The 18,730-nt window shown below is 35.1% G+C and overlaps 1 protein-coding gene across 1 annotated transcript in view; it reads right to left on the bottom strand.

Annotated features, from left to right (window-relative positions):
* Window positions 1-18,730, bottom strand: part of LOC122790665 (hyaluronan mediated motility receptor-like) — a 761,750-nt gene that overhangs the window by 431,964 nt on the left and 311,056 nt on the right. The window contains exon 5 of the mRNA XM_044058189.1: window positions 14,816-15,016. Coding sequence (XP_043914124.1) covers window positions 14,816-15,016 — 201 coding nt within the window. The remainder of the gene's footprint in view (window positions 1-14,815; window positions 15,017-18,730) is intronic.

The following is an 18,730-nucleotide window of genomic DNA, read 5'->3' as shown; positions in this document are numbered from 1 at the left end:
TAATGTACAACTAAGGGAAAAATGAATGTAGAACTAAGGGAAAAACAAATGTACAACTAAGGGGGAAATGAATGTACAACTAAGGGGAAAAACAAATGTACAACTAAGGGAAAAAAATTAATGAACAACTAAGGGAAAAACGTATGTACAACTAAGGGAAAAACAAATGTACAACTAAGGGAAAGAAATTAATGTACAACTAAGGGAAAAACGACTGTACAACGAAGGGGAAAACGAATGTACAACTAAGGTAAAAACTAATGTACAACTAAGGGAAAAATGAATGTAGAACTAAGGGAAAAACAAATGTACAACTAAGGGGGAAATGAATGTACAACTAAGGGGAAAAACGAAAGTACAACTAAGGGAAAAAAACGAATGTACAACTAAGGGAAAAACGACTGTACAACTAAGGGAATAACGACTGTACAACTAAGGGGAAAAATGAATGTACAACTAAGTGAAAAATTAATGTACAACTAAGGGAAAAAAATGAATGTACAATTAAGGGAAAAATGAATGTACAACTAAGGGGAAAATGAATGTACAACTAAGGGGAAAACAAATGCACAACTAAGGGGAAAATGATTGTACAACTAAGGGAAAAAACAAATGTACAACTAAGGGGAAAACGAATGTACAACTAAGGGAAGAAAACGAATGTACAACTAAGGGAAAAATGAATGTACAACTAAGGGGAAAATGAATGTACAACTAATTGGAAAACGAATGTACAACTAAGGGGAAAATGAATGTACAACTAAGGGAAAAAAACGAATGTACAACTAAGGGAAAAAACAAATGTACAACTAAGGGAAAAAAACGAATGTACAACCAAGGGAAAAAAATGAATGTACAACTAAGGGAAAAAACAAAATCTAGTGACAAGTAAACATATTTACTTTTTCTTTTCCTATGAGACTGATTCTCATGTTAATTAGTGTGGAACCACTCACAGAAAGTAATGTAACTTTCTTTTTTCCTGTTATTTTGCTTTCAGTAATGCTAACTTTTCAGCCAATATACATTATTCAAGCAGTTCTAAAAGTATAAGACTTTATGAAACTACAATCCATTACAACTATATTGTATTCTTTTCATATCCATATAATTGAAACAGTACAAAATTACTCTTGTCTATTACAAATACCTTTCCCATTATCTTTGTCTCAGTAATAAAGCACTTAAATATTCAATATAAAGGGAATGCTTAAATGTTATATTTAGATATTTTAAGAGTATTGTTATTTTTATTAATAACTTGTGCACTTGTTTCACTCAGTCTTTTATAAATGTTTTACTAGCTAATATGAGTAAACTTTACTTATAATTAATGTCTTATATTGTTTTCTATGATTATTTTGCTACTTCACATTTTATGGCTTTTTACACTGCTCATGGCTTGTTTAAAACATCCACGAGCATTCTGTGCTTAAGTCTTCACTCTACCATAAAATTCCCACCTACTTACTTTTTTAGTAGTTTTGACAATTTTCATGGCACGCTCGAGCTTCTAACAGCTTCAGTTAGCTCCCATACTCTTGAGAAACAACTTGCAACATCTTCTAGGAAGTAGGTGTGACCTTTGAATCTGTTTCTCTTCACTGAACACCATCAGCCAATTGGATTCAAGAATGGACTTTTGAATAGCTTGTTTACTTATTTAACAACTGTTTTGACTAAAGAATTTGTAAGTACTTGTTTTATTTAAAAATAATTATATATTTTACACTGTAATGTGTAAACTTTAAAGAAATATTGTGAAATGTTCGTTTCTGCAAAGACAGTGTTAAATGCAATATAACTCTGCTTAAACAGCTCAATATACTTGTATTTTATCCAGATTAGTTAAAAATAATTTAGGTTAGTTAACTAATTTCATATAGTTAGTTTAGTAAAAGAATTTCAGTATGTTATACAGACGTTTATGTTTTATAGTCAATGTACATACAGTATTATGAGATGACTCTTCCTTTTCTTATACTTCAAATGCATATACTGTTTCCCTTCTGCTTGCTATTATTCTGCAGTGGTTAAGAATTGTCACTAGATGTCAAGAGAGGGTTAGTTTGTGGCTTCTATGAGAAACATAGCAAGCCTGGACTTAGTTTTTTTCATGCAGAAGGTTGTTGAACTGTATAGTTTTGTTGTTTTAAATACAATGATTTTGTACTGTCTATAAAAACTTCAAGTACTATATATGTCATAATGAACTTAGGAAAACACTTTTTAATTTTTTAAAGTATCATTCTCTGTTAAATGACACCATTCAGCATTTTATCTTTAAATATCAATGGGTTGAACAACCCCCATAAAAGGGAGTAGTATTAACACATATTTATCTTCACATAAAGCTGATATTGTGTTTTTGCAGGAATCTTATTGGTTATCAGAAGATCTAAACAAATTATCATTTAAAAATTATAAGATTCTGATAAGTTCACATTTTAATCATAAGAGAAAAGGTGTTTTAATCTTATGCAAAAAATCAGTAATAATACCTGAAATAGTGGATTTGTATTAAAGCAGCAATGGTATGCTTGCATCAGCTGTACTATGACTGGATAAAAAGATGTATACTTTCATTAATACCTACTGGATACCTGGTATTGGCACAAAGCTGGGAAAAAGCATTTGGATATTATAACATTGCGGTCTAGAGGAAAAATACTTTCAGCAGGTGATTTCAACTGTATCTTGTCTCCCACTGATACTACAAGCTCTATCGCCAGTAGCTAAGCACCTGAAAAATTATATAAAAAAACAGAAACCTAATTGATATTCATTGCATAAAAACAGTCTTCCTTACAATATTCTCACTTCTCTTACAGGCATGTATGCAGACCAATATATAGATAATGTTTTGGTAACCAGTTCCTTATTATCAAAAATAGACATTGTAGTGTTTGTATCATGTCCTATGTCTGGCCATAATGCATTCACTTTCAATATAACCCTTAACACTGATTTATTAAATGTTTACCAAAAAATACCTGCTCATAAAGTAAAAGTAAAAGGTTTTAAAGAACAGTTTCTAAACAAAATAAAACAATACATGGATTTCAACAATAATGGAGCGGTTCCTGATATGATCCTATGGGACACTCTAAAGGTGGTCTTATATGGCAAAGTCAAGAGTTGGTATAAAAATGAAAAAAAGAGTGGGATAAAAAAACTAGTAGAAATGCAAAAAGAAACTGACAAGTTAAAAGTAAAACTTACATCAAATGATAAATCTACACTAGCCAATATATGTAAATTGAATAAGGAATACCAAGATATCTTACAACACAAAATCTCGGTAAATCTAGAAAATATCAGATTGCAGTCATACTCAGTCAATCCTAAGAATGTACACAAGATCATGATTAGGTCAAACATTTAAATGAAAAAAAAACATATCAAAGAAATTATATATACTAAAAATGAGCAGACTATTAGAGTCACAGACTTAAAATGTCTTTTATTATGTTTCAAGAAGCATTATGAGAATATTAACAGTAATAAATCACCTACAAATGACAATAAAAGTATAGATATCTTCCTAACAGAGAACATTCAGAAGAAATTATCTAAGCATAACAAAAACAATATAGATAAAAATTTTTCCTTCAAAGAATTGAAACAGCAAATAAAAAATCTCAAGACCAATAAAGAACAAAACTAGATGGTCTAATGCCAAAATTTTATAAACTTTTGGCTGACAATATATTGAAAGTTTTGCTTAACACATTCCAGGAAGTAAAAACCACAGCAAATGCCCCACCCTCATGCAGATATTCTATTTCCCATTTTAAAACTTTATATAGAAATTAACCTATATACATTATATAACCCAATATCCTTACTGAACATACATTATAAGATATTTATATCTATCCTAGCAGCTAGATTAAATAACATACTCCCAGAATTAATTCATGAAGACCAAACTGGTTTCATTAAAAACCGAAAGGTACAAGATAATGTAGACTACCTTCCTTTATAGACTTTGCAAATAAAAAAGAATGAGCTATCCATTTTAAGCCTTGACATAGATACAACTTTCAATTACTTAAGTTGCCCATATTTATTTAAAGTTTTACAAAAATATAACTTTTCCTTAGACTTTGTTACATTAATTAAAAACTGTACAAAAATTCAACTTCCTATGTAAAGATTAGATCCTATTTATCTGGTCCTTTTGGGATATCAGTGGGTACTAAGCAAGAGTGTCCCCTTTCTCCATTACTTTTTGCCCTTGCCATGGAACTTCTTGCAAATTGCATTAGAAATAATAAGAATATTAAAGCATATAAAGTGTCAGATGAATTATCTCGAAGACATAACTGTTTGGTGATGACCTATTAATAACTTCTAATGACATTGAAAACTCAATAGATCACCCATTGAACAATCTAAAGTCTTTTGCAAATATCTCTGAATTCAAATTTAACCACAATCAAACTCAAGCACTTCTAATAAATAAAAATGTTACAACAAAACTGAAATCTAGTACAGATATATAATTGGAGGGCACATTTATTAAATACTTAGGTGCCCTTATTGAATCTAATTATAAAAAAAATCACTCATGGCTAGCTATCAACATCTTATAAATTCAATTACAAGTTTAATAGATAATTGGAATAGACATTTTACATTTGAAGACAGACTAACTTTAATTAAAATGATATTATTACCACACATTTTATTTGTTAGCCAAGCTTTAATACTCCCCACCCATTAGAACTAAAAAGAAATTAAATAATATTGTGCTCAAGTTCCTTTGTTACTCTAGAAACCAAAAATGTCCCTACTTTGGCACACTTCAAGCTGGAAGGAGGGGGCATAGGATTTCCAAACATTGATTTTTATTTAAATTTTACAGTTATCAATGCAGTGCTACTTTGGAATAATACTTCTTATACATCATATTGGAAGTTAATACATGAAAGCTTACTGTTGAATAATAATAAAACATTGTAATGTGAACCAGTTCAGTAAAACGCATACACAGCAGCTATGCACAGCAGGTACAATCCACAGTGAAATAAAACTTAAACAGATCCCATAGAACATCCAGAGTCTACTTAAAATAGATTAAATCCACAGTGAAATGAAACTCCAATGGGCAATAAAACTAATTTATTGCATAAAAGTTAGCGCTTTCACCATGACGGCTTCATCAGACTAATAAAACTAAAAACTCTTCAAAACATTTGAAATACATCATACCGGCTGATTGGTTGCAACCACTAATGATGACAGGCATCATTAAACTAACATTTCATGTTAAAAGTTCAGCCGCATACGCGACTGAAGAATTATAGAAGTCATTAAATACATTACTATCAGACTTCTAAACCCGTGCCAACAATAAAAAAGAAACCAAAAATAAAAATTAATAAAAATGAACTATATGCTGTAAATCAAAAACCTTGCAAACAATAGTAAAAATAGACAGGAAACATTGAAAACATGTTGTATATATAAGGCATCATGCACTTATCCATGAACCTCACCAAAAAATAGGTGGAGAATAACATAACGACAAAACTAAGCACTGTACCGATGGATATATTTAATATCTCCCTCAGCTAAGTGAATGTACTCAAGTGCTCTAAAAACACAAACATTATACCACTGCCAAAGAAAGCCACTCACTCAAGCCATAGTAATTAACATAAACATTATACCACTGCCAAAGAAAGCCACTTCCTCTAGCCTTAATGATTATAGACCAGTGGCCTCATGTCCATCATTATGAAAAGTTTTGATAGGCTGCTCAAAAAACACCTGACAGCAAACCTTTCAACAGCACTTGGTCCACTGCAGTTTGCATCCTGTGCAAACCACACCATGGCAGATGTAATCTCTGTTGCACTGCATCTCACAATGGCACATGTGGGGAAATAAGGACAGTTCGGTCAGAATGCTGTTTATTGATTTCAGTTTAGCATTCAATATAGTCACCCCACAACAAGTAATAGAAAAACTTGTCCACCTAGGTATTAATAAGCACATGTGTAACTGGATCCTGGACTTTCTGACTGGAAGACCCCAAAGAGTATATGTGGGCAAGAATTCCTCAAAAAACATCACTATCAACACAGGAGTACCTCAGAACTGTGTGTAATGCCCATCACTGTTTACTATCCTGACCCACGACTGTAAAGGATCGTCACAGGAATACTTCAGGACTGTGTGCTATGCCCATCACTGTTTACTATCCTGACCCACGACTGTAAAGGATCAGCACAGGAGTACCTCAGGACTGTGTGCTATGCCCATCACTGTTTACTATCCTGACCCATGACTGTAAAGGATCATCACAGGAGTACCTCAGGACTGTGTGCTATGCCCATCACTGTTTACTAGCCTGACCCACGACTGTAAAGGATCATCACAGGAATACCTCAGGACTGTGTGCTATGCCCATCACTGTTTACTATCCTGACCCACGACTGTAAAGGATCATCACAGGAATACCTCAGGACTGTGTGCTATGCCCATCACTGTTTACTATCCTGACCCACGACTGTAAAGGATCAGCACAGGAGTACCTCAGGACTGTGTGCTATGCCCATCACTGTTTACTATCCTGACCCATGACTGTAAAGGATCATCACAGGAGTACCTCAGGACTGTGTGCTATGCCCATCACTGTTTACTAGCCTGACCCATGACTGTAAAGCCAGATGTAATACCAACGACATCCCACATAATTAAGTTTGTGAATGATGCTACAGTTGTGGGCCTCATCAGCAAAGGAAAAGTAAAAGCTTACAGGGAAGAAGTCAGGTCTCTGATTGATTGGTGTGTCAGGTATACGCTTGATCTCAGTGTTAGGAAAACCATGGAAATCATAACAGACTTCAGGAGAGTACAACCAGCTCACTCTCCGCTCATGATAAATGGGGAGGTAGTGGAAAGGGTAAAGAACATAAAATTCCTGGGTGTCTATATAGCAGAGGATCTTTCTTGGTCAACCAATACCAGTTACATAGCAAAGAAGGCCCATCAGTGCCTGCACTTCATGAGGAGACTGAGGAAAGCAAGCCTGGCCCCCACTATCCTCTCCATCTTCTACAGGGGTACCAGCGAAAGCATCCTAATATGCAACTTCACAGTGTGCTATGGAAGGTGCTCAGCTGCAGATCAAACAGCCCTAAGAAAGGTAGTCAGAGCTGCTGAGAAAATAACGGGATCCAAACTTCCAGTGATAACGGATCTCGACACGACAACTTGTTATGACAGTCCAACAAAATTAGCAAGTGATCCTACTCAGCCTGCTTTTGAACTTTGCACATGCCTGTCATTTGGCAGATGATACCACAGTGTGAGCTGTAAAATGACCAGGGTCAAGAATATTTTTTTTCCCTGAAGTGATTAGACTCTTGATCTCTAGTATTAAGCTCAGGTATGTAAGATGCAAGATGCTGACAAGTCTTGTGATAACCCAACAATAGTGCAATAACAATAAGACATCACAACCGACTTGTCAGTTTACAAGAAAATTATGAGCAATACAAACTGCTAGATAATCTCATAATATAGAGAACATGAGAATTACATTGTGTAATAAGTACAGGTGTAATAAGGATAAAGATAAAGATATAACTTTATAAAGATATATCTTTATAAAGATATAACCTAATAATTTAGGTTAGTTAACTAATTTCATATAGTTAGTTTAGTAAAAGAATTTCAGTATGTTATACAGACGTTTATGTTTTATAGTCAATGTACATACAGTATTATGAGATGACTCTTCCTTTTCTTATACTTCAAATGCATATACTGTTTCCCTTCTGCTTGCTATTATTCTGCAGTGGTTAAGAATTGTCACTAGATGTCAAGAGAGGGTTAGTTTGTGGCTTCTATGAGAAACATAGCAAGCCTGGACTTAGTTTTTTTCATGCAGAAGGTTGTTGAACTGTATAGTTTTGTTGTTTTTAAATACAATGATTTTGTACTGTCTATAAAAACTTCAAGTACTATATATGTCATAATGAACTTAGGAAAACACTTTTTAATTTTTTAAAGTATCATTCTCTGTTAAATGACACCATTCAGCATTTTATCTTTAAATATCAATGGGTTGAACAACCCCCATAAAAGGGAGTAGTATTAACACATATTTATCATCACATAAAGCTGATATTGTGTTTTTGCAGGAATCTTATTGGTTATCAGAAGATCTAAACAAATTATCATTTAAAAATTATAAGATTCTGATAAGTTCACATTTTAATCATAAGAGAAAAGGTGTTTTAATCTTATGCAAAAAATCAGTAATAATACCTGAAATAGTGGATTCGTATTAAAGCAGCAATGGTATGCTTGCATCAGCTGACCTATGACTGGATAAAAAGATGTATACTTTCATTAATACCTACTGGATACCTGGTATTGGCACAAAGCTGGGAAAAAGCATTTGGATATTATAACATTGCGGTCTAGAGGAAAAATACTTTCAGCAGGTGATTTCAACTGTATCTTGTCTCCCACTGATACTACAAGCTCTATCGCCAGTAGCTAAGCACCTGAAAAATTATATAAAAAAACAGAAACCTAATTGATATTCATTGCATAAAAACAGTCTTCCTTACAATATTCTCACTTCTCTTACAGGCATGTATGCAGATCAATATATAGATAATGTTTTGGTAACCAGTTCCTTATTATCAAAAATAGACATTGTAGTGTTTGTATCATGTCCTATGCCTGGCCATAATGCATTCACTTTCAATATAACCCTTAACACTGATTTATTAAATGTTTACCAAAAAATACCTGCTCATAAAGTAAAAGTAAAAGGTTTTAAAGAACGGTTTCTAAACAAAATAAAACAATACATGGATTTCAACAATAATGGAGCGGTTCCTGATATGATCCTATGGGACACTCTAAAGGTGGTCTTATATGGCAAAGTCAAGAGTTGGTATAAAAATGAAAAAAAGAGTGGGATAAAAAAACTAGTAGAAATGCAAAAAGAAACTGACAAGTTAAAAGTAAAACTTGCATCAAATGATAAATCTACACTAGCCAATATATGTAAATTGAATAAGGAATACCAAGATATCTTACAACACAAAATCTCGGTAAATCTAGAAAATATCAGATTGCAGTCATACTCAGTCAATCCTAAGAATGTACACAAGATCATGATTAGGTCAAACATTTAAATGAAAAAAAAAAACATATCAAAGAAATTATATATACTAAAAATGAGCAGACTATTAGAGTCACAGACTTAAAATGTCTTTTATTATGTTTCAAGAAGCATTATGAGAATATTAACAGTAATAAATCACCTACAAATGACAATAAAAGTATAGATATCTTCCTAACAGAGAACATTCAGAAGAAATTATCTAAGCATAACAAAAACAATATAGATAAAAATTTTTCCTTCAAAGAATTGAAACAGCAAATAAAAAATCTCAAGACCAATAAAGAACAAAACTAGATGGTCTAATGCCAAAATTTTATAAACTTTTGGCTGACAATATATTGAAAGTTTTGCTTAACACATTCCAGGAAGTAAAAACCACAGCAAATGCCCCACCCTCATGCAGATATTCTATTTCCCATTTTAAAACTTTATATAGAAATTAACCTATATACATTATATAACCCAATATCCTTACTGAACATACATTATAAGATATTTATATCTATCCTAGCAGCTAGATTAAATAACATACTCCCAGAATTAATTCATGAAGACCAAACTGGTTTCATTAAAAACCGAAAGGTACAAGATAATGTAATTAGACTACCTTCCTTTATAGACTTTGCAAATAAAAAAGAATGAGCTATCCATTTTAAGCCTTGACATAGATACAACTTCCAATTACTTAAGTTGCCCATATTTATTTAAAGTTTTACAAAAATATAACTTTTCCTTAGACTTTGTTACATTAATTAAAAACTGTACAAAAATTCAACTTCATATGTAAAGATTAGATCCTATTTATCTGGTCCTTTTGGGATATCAGTGGGTACTAAGCAAGAGTGTCCCCTTTCTCCATTACTTTTTGCCCTTGCCATGGAACTTGCAAATTGCATTAGAAATAATAAGAATATTAAAGCACATAAAGTGTCAGATGAATTATCTCGAAGATATAAATGTTTGGTGATGACCTATTAATAACTTCTAATGACATTGAAAACTCAATAGATCACCCATTGAACAATCTAGAGTCTTTTGCAAATATCTCTGAATTCAAATTTAACCACAATCAAACTCAAGCACTTCTAATAAATAAAAATGTTACAACAAAACTGAAATCTAGTACAGATATATAATTGGAGGGCACATATATTAAATACTTAGGTGCCCTTATTGAATCTAATTATAAAAAAAATCACTCATGGCTAGCTATCAACATCTTATAAATTCAATTACAAGTTTAATAGATAATTGGAATAGACATTTTTACATTTGAAGACAGACTAACTTTAATTAAAATGATATTATTACCACACATTTTATTTGTTAGCCAAGCTTTAATACTCCCCACCCATTAGAACTAAAAAGAAATTAAATAATATTGTGCTCAAGTTCCTTTGTTACTCTAGAAACCAAAAATGTCCCTACTTTGGCACACTTCAAGCTGGAAGGAGGGGGCATAGGATTTCCAAACATTGATTTTTATTTAAATGTTACAGTTATCAATGCAGTGCTACTTTGGAATAATACTTCTTATACATCATATTGGAAGTTAATCCATGAAAGCTTACTGTTGAATAATAATAAAACATTGTAATGTGAACCACTTCAGTAAAACGCATACACAGCAGCTATGCACAGCAGGTACAATCCACAGTGAAATAAAACTTAAACAGATCCCATAGGACATCCAGAGTCTACTTAAAATACATTAAATCCACAGTGAAATGAAACTCCAATGGGCAATAAAACTAATTTATTGCATAAAAGTTAGCGCTTTCACCATGACGGCTTCATCAGACTAATAAAACTAAAAACTCTTCAAAACATTTGAAATACATCATGCCGGCTGATTGGTTGCAGCCACTAATGATGACAGGCATCATTAAACTAACATTTCATGTTAAAAGTTCAGCCGCATACGCGACTGAAGAATTATAGAAGTCATTAAATACATTACTATCAGACTTCTAAACCCGTGCCAACAATAAAAAAGAAACCAAAAATAAAAATGAATAAAAATGAACTATATGCTGTAAATCAAAAACCTTGCAAACAATAGTAAAAATAGACAGGAAACATTGAAAACATGTTGTATATATAAGGCATCATGCACTTATCCATGAACCTCACCAAAAAATAGGTGGAGAATAACATAACGACAAAACTAAGCACTGTACCGATGGATATATTTAATATCTCCCTCAGCTAAGTGAATGTACTCAAGTGCTCTAAAAACACAAACATTATACCACTGCCAAAGAAAGCCACTCACTCAAGCCATAGTAATTAACACAAACATTATACCACTGCTAAAGAAAGCCACTTCCTCTAGCCTTAATGATTATAGACCAGTGGCCTCATGTCCATCATCATGAAAAGTTTTGATAGGCTGCTCAAAAAACACCTGACAGCAAACCTTTCAACAGCACTTGGTCCACTGCAGTTTGCATCCTGTGCAAACCACCCCATGGCAGATGTAATCTCTGTTGCACTGCATCTCACAATGGCACATGTGGGGAAATAAGGACAGTTCAGTCAGAATGCTGTTTATTGATTTCAGTTTAGCATTCAGTATAGTCACCCCACAACAAGTAATAGAAAAACTTGTCCACCTAGGTATTAATAAGCACATGTGCAACTGGATCCTGGACTTTCTGACTGGAAGACCCCAAAGAGTATATGTGGGCAAGAATTCCTCAAAGAACATCACTATCAACACAGGAGTACCTCAGGACTGTGTGCTATGCCCATCACTGTTTACTATCCTGACCCACGACTGTAAATAATCATCACAGGAGTACGTCAGGACTGTGTGCTATGCCCATCACTGTTTACTATCCTGACCCACGACTGTAAAGGATCAGCACAGGAGTACCTCAGGACTGTGTGCTATGCCCATCACTGTTTACTATCCTGACCCATGACTGTAAAGGATCATCACAGGAGTACCTCAGGACTGTGTGCTATGCCCATCACTGTTTACTAGCCTGACCCATGACTGTAAAGCTAGATGTAATACCAACCACATCCCACATAGTTAAGTTTGTGGATGACGCTACAGTTGTGGGCCTCATCAGCAAAGGAGAAGTAAAAGCTTACAGGGAAGAAGTCAGTTCTCTGATTGATTGGTGTGTCAGGTATACTCTTGATCTCAGTGTTAGCAAAACCATGGAAATCATAACAGACTTCAGGAGAGTACAACCAGCTCACTCTCCTCTCATGATAAATGGGGAGGTAGTGGAAAGGGTAAAGAACATAAAATTCCTGGGTGTCTATATAGCAGAGGATCTTTCTTGGTCAACCAATACCAGTTACATAGCAAAGAAGGCCCATCAGTGCCTGCACTTCATGAGGAGACTGAGGAAAGCAAGCCTGGCCCCCACTATCCTCTCCATCTTCTACAGGGGTACCAGCGAAAGCATCCTAATATGCAACTTCACAGTGTGCTATGGAAGGTGCTCAGCTGCAGATCAAACAGCCCTAAGAAAGGTAATCAGAGCTGCTGAGAAAATAACGGGATCCAAGCTTCCAGTGATAAAGGATCTAGACACGACAACTTGTTATAACAGTCCAACAAAAATAACAAGTGATCCTACTCAGCCTGCTTTTGAACTTTGCACATGCCTGTCATTCGGCAGATGATACCACAGTGTGAGCTGTAAAATGCCCAGGGTCAAGAATATTTTTTTCCCTGAAGTGATTAGACTCTTGATCTCTAGTATTAAGCTCAGGTATGTAAGATGCAAGATGCTGACAAGTCTTGTGATAACCCAACAATAGTGCAATAACAATAAGACATCACAACCGACTTGTCAGTTTACAAGAAAATTATGAGCAATACAAACTGCTAGATAATCTCATAATATAGAGAACATGAGAATTACATTGTGTAATAAGTACAGGTGCAATAAGGAGCCAATCAGCTGCTACCATGGTGTAGAGAATAATTGTAGTAATAAGTACTAATACAACTGTCTAAGACAAAGGTAAATGTTAGGTCTGAAACACATGTAATTGTATGTACGTATATGTCTCTCTTCTAAGCATGTGTAATTGTATGGATGTATTGGCCTTGTCAGTTCAAGCATGATACAAGATGTTTTATTTAGACTTCACTTGTGGTGTCTAAATGATAATAACTTTGACTTTAAGAAGCATTTTTTCTCAGCTGTAAAGAGTTGAGCTAGTTCTTTTTCAATTTACTGAATTTCCTCAGTTTTCTATTGATCTGAGGTAGTGAATTGCCCGCTGCAGGTGCAATCTTTGAAAATGTTTTCTCTCCAATTGCTTTCCTGAATTATGGACTTATTAGAGAAATTGCCTTGTTTGAAAATGCACAAATGGTTAAGACAATCCTTTCTAATGGATTTTGACTTATAGTGGATAGCAATAGGAACAGTTCAGCTATTTGTAAGTAAGACAGCTCATAAATAAATTTGCCCAGGCAATTATTGGTAACCGAATGGCTTTTTATTTTCAATGAATTAATGTGATGCTGTTTTGGGCCATGTACTGATATGAATCTACTTATCTTATTTACTATCACCTAAAGATCACAGGTTTTCTGAGTTATATTGAAGGCAGATAAAGGTGGGCAGCACTCATCTTGGGGCATTATCATCTTTAATGCAAGTGTTTTTCTTTAGTCTGTGTAGGTAGGTTAGAGTATTCAAATATTGTATCTGAATACCGGTTTTAGTTATTTAAGTTGTTTTGTAGATGAGTGGTGACATTTTGGTCAAGGTTTGTCACTAGATATTTCTGTTGACAGGGTGGAGGTGTTTTGGTTTTCTGTGTATTCATCCAAGTTTAACCATTTGAGTTTAATATCCCATTCAATGAATGGAGGTCTTATGCTCAGAGAGGATTCTTATGCTTAAAGCAAAAAAATGTAATACTGTATTGTAAACCCTTGTGAAGCAAGGGAGATATTCTCCACTCTCCCACTCGAAGTACCTTATGTTGTTACCATGAATTCTTAAATGACCTAGCAATGGAAGACTGATGTAATTACCCCACCGTTATGAGGAAATGCTTCCACTCATTGCTCCTTGCTGTGACCCCTCACCTTTAAAAGTGTTCACCAATTGTTTATAAAATCATGCTGTCTTATTTGTTACACTCACTGTTTATGAAATCTGCTGCCTTCATAAGCAGCCAGCATATGTTTTCACTCTGCACCACTGCTTATCAAACCGATCAGACATAAAACCTGGAATGAATGAATGAATGAAAACATGCTCAAACAAAAGAGAGAAAGTCTTCAGAAACTGATTTTGCTCCTTATAATAAAGCATGAAAAACTTTCTTTAAGAATTCCCCACAATAGTTGTATGACTTCTACTCTATGAACTACACATTTTGAGAGATGCATTTTCAAGAAGGGTATAAACTGCAAAGACGCTGTTTGTGCTGCCAGAAAGGCTACAGTAAGTGTACACTTAATGTTGACTTTGTGGCAACCTTAATTAATCCCAGCCAGTATGTTTTGTTAAATATTTTGTAGAGTAAATGTCTTGAGTCTTTCTTTCCTTTCTCCTTAGAATGTTCTTGTTGAAAATATGAAAGAGCCAGTTTAAAACAATAATTCATGCTGTTTCTCTGTATGTACATTATATTAATTGCCACTGAAGGATGCTTCAATGAACTCACCTTTTACATTGTTTCTGTAAATGGCTTCCAGACACTTCTTTGTGACTCTCATGTTCTTGTCTGTGGAGGTAGCCCATTGTGTCACAACTTGAAGTTGATTTGAAAGTTTCTCGATTTTTTCTTCTAAAAACTTTATTTGATTGGAAGAATCTTCATATACTTTATACATGCTTGTTATCAAGTTTCTGGAAAATTCCCGATCTGTATTAACAAATAAATTGAAAATCGAAGGGATGAGTTGTAAGAACACTTCAGTCATTGTTCTTGTTAACAAAAATTCATTTTTTTGTGGAGTAACTTATGAATAAGGGCAACTATCAATGTGCGCACACACACACACACACACACACACACACACACACACACACACACACACACACACACACACACACACACACTAGTGATGGCTTGTAACATCTAAGCAAAATACACTGGGGTGGAATGGAATTAAAACAGGTCAACAATGATTAACTGTCTTGAAACAATATATGAAGTCATTCACTTTCTTCTATAGGCTATCTTAGTATATTCCCATTCCTAACTAACCGTATGCACCTTAAATGTCTGGCTGCAGTCAACAAAGGCAGCCTTAGCCTTAGGTAAAATGGATCCCAAAACAAAACACTCCTTTTTGAAAGTTATTCAGTCTTATTTTTTTCTTTAATGGAAAATATATTATGTCTAAAGCTTAAAGTTCAAAGCTAAGAAAGCAGTAGTTCTCCAATAAACTGAGAATGTAAATGCAAGAATATATTAACTCTGCTTGGAAATAGTGCCTGCCTTCCCACCCCTCCAAAAACATGGCTGTCTTCTGTGTATCACACTGGTGCTAGACTGGGAAGAAAGTAAAAGCAGAGGTGGCCAGAGATGTATGATAAAGAGCTGAAGGTTTCAGAGAAGAAACAAAAGCACATGGATACGCTCCACACAGAGATAAGGAGCACATGTAAACACCACACAGAGATAAGGAGCACATGTAAACACCACACAGAGATAAGGAGTACATGTAAACACCACACAGAGATAAGGAGCACATGTAAACACCACACAGAGATAAGGAGTACATGTAAACACCACACAGAGATAAGGAGTACATGTAAACACCACACAGAGATAAGGAGCACATGTAAACACCACATAGACATAATGAGTACATGTAAACACCACACAGAGATAAGGAGCACATGTAAACACCACACAGAGATAAGGAGTACATGTAAACACCACACAGAGATAATTAGTACATGTAAACACCACACAGAGATAAGGAGCACATGTAAACACCACACAGAGATAAGGAGCACATGTAAACACCACACAGAGATAAGGAGTACATGTAAACACCACACAGAGATAAGGAGTACATGTAAACACCACACAGAGATAAGGAGTACATGTAAACATCACACAGAGATAAGGAGCACATGTAAACATCACACAGAGATAAGGAGCACATGTAAACATCACACAGAGATAAGGAGTACATGTAAACACCACACAGAGATAAGGAGTACATGTAAACATCACACAGAGATAAGGAGCACATGTAAACACCACACAGAGATAAGGAGCACATGTAAACACCACACAGAGATAAGGAGCACATTGAAACACCACACAGAGATAAGGAGTACATGTAAACACCACACAGAGATAAGGAGTACATGTAAACACCACACAGAGATAAGGAGCACATGTAAACACCACACAGAGATAAGGAGCACATGTAAACACCACACAGAGATAAGGAGTACATGTAAACACCACACAGAGATAAGGAGCACATGTAAACACCACACAGAGATAAGGAGTACATGTAAACACCACACAGAGATAAGGAGTACATGTAAACACCACACAGAGATAAGGAGCACATGTAAACACCACACAGAGATAAGGAGCACATGTAAACACCACACAGAGATAAGGAGCACATGTAAATATCACACAGAGATAAGGAGTACATGTAAACATCACACAGAGATAAGGAGCACATGTAAACATCACACAGAGATAAGGAGCACATGTAAACATCACACAGAGATAAGGAGTACATGTAAACACCACACATTGATAATGAGTACATGTAAACATCACCCAGAGATAAGGAGCACATGTAAACATCACACAGAGATAAGGAGTACATGTAAACACCACACATTGGTAAGGAGTACATGTAAACATCACACAGAAATAAGGAGTACATGTAAACATCACACAGAGATAAGGAGCACACGTAAACATCACACAGAGATAAGGAGTACATGTAAACACCACACATTGATAAGGAGTACATGTAAACATCACACAGAGATAAGGAGCACATGTAAACATCACACAGATATAAGGAGTACATGTAAACACCACACATTGATAAGGAGTACATGTAAGCACCACACAGAGATAAGGAGCACATGTAAACACCACACAGAGATAAGGAGCACATGTAAACACCACACAGAGATAAGGAGCACATGTAAACACCACACAGAGATAAGGAGTACATGTAAATACCACACAGAGATAAGGAGTACATGTAAACACCACACAGAGATAAGGAGTACATGTAAACAGCACACATAAGGAATCAAACAGACAAAAACTTGATGGGAAAACCAAGCACTATTAGATGGCAACCCTACTCGAATCAACCGCCTGACAATGATGAGTTGCTGTCTCGCACACCTTACCCAGACCACCACAAGCAGCCACTTAAAGAGGACAAAGCTGATGTTTAGCTGTGATGCAAAGTGAAAAAAATATGCACAGTACATAGGGTGGTACAATGATGCAGCAGTTAGCATTTTCACTTCACAGCAGGATTTTTGGCTGGGATGCCCTCTGTGTGGAGTCTGCATGTCCTTCCCCTGTCCGCGTGGGTTTCCATCAGGTGCTCTTGTTTCCTCCCACATTCCAAAGACATGCAACAGGTGGACTGGCCACTCTAAAACTCGCCCTAGGTGTGTGTGTGTGTGTGTGTGTGTGTGTGTGTGTGTGTGTGTGTGTGTGTGTGTGTGTGTGTGTGTGTGTGTGTGAGGGGGGGGGTATAGATGAACTACAATGGCAGGGCTAGCCATCTGGTGGTGTAAACCTTGGCTCTAGATGATTGTCACTTTTAAAATGACACCCCAATCCATTGTGCATAAAATGGGAAAGAGGGGTTGATGATGGATGGATTATGCACAGCTGTAATAACTGCTTAGCTTGAACAAATGACAACAGCGTCAGCCCCTGTAGTGATCAATTAAAACCTGCTTTATTGATTGCATTTACTTCAGATACCAGAATGTAATAAAATAAAAATAATGACATTTAGCCAAAGAATTTTGTTTTAAACTCAGTCACACACTCAGCTGTAACCATCACTTGCAGCCTCTTGTATAAATGCAAATGTACATATTAAATGAAAGAATAAATGGATAAATCACTGTCGCTCAGGAATTTATCATCTTCTCTGTCCACTTTCAGAAAGTTTATACAACCCAGTGTAGATTCCCCACATCATATGTCTCAACCTCTTACCATTCAAGGAGAAAGCTAAAAAATAATGGTGGACAAAGGACTAAAATCAGTGACAGCAGTCCATGACAACTATTGAATTTATATACTTATAAACTTTCTAGAATTACAAGCCTTGCATTTCCATGCATTTTTGAAGGCTGTTAACTATCAAACTCAAATGTCAGCATTATTTAATGACTGTAGTCTGCAAAAATTTGACAAAAAGCAACAGACATTACAAGGAACAGACCAAAATAAGAAGCAAAAAAAACTCAAGAGAAATTATACGAAATTGGGGACAGATGTATATATATCTACAAGCATACAAAATAACTGGCATACAGGAATATATCTCGTCAGCTCACTGGTATTAGAATATTAAGTGTTCAACACACTGCACCCCCCCCCCCCAAC

The sequence above is a fragment of the Protopterus annectens genome, chromosome 16.part0 (genome assembly GCF_019279795.1).
Source record: "Protopterus annectens isolate FY-2018-M chromosome 16.part0, PAN1.0, whole genome shotgun sequence".
In the NCBI taxonomy this organism is placed as follows: Eukaryota; Metazoa; Chordata; order Ceratodontiformes; family Protopteridae; genus Protopterus; species Protopterus annectens.
Note: the sequence above shows the minus strand (reverse complement) of the source record. Positions and strands in the feature narration are given on the sequence as shown.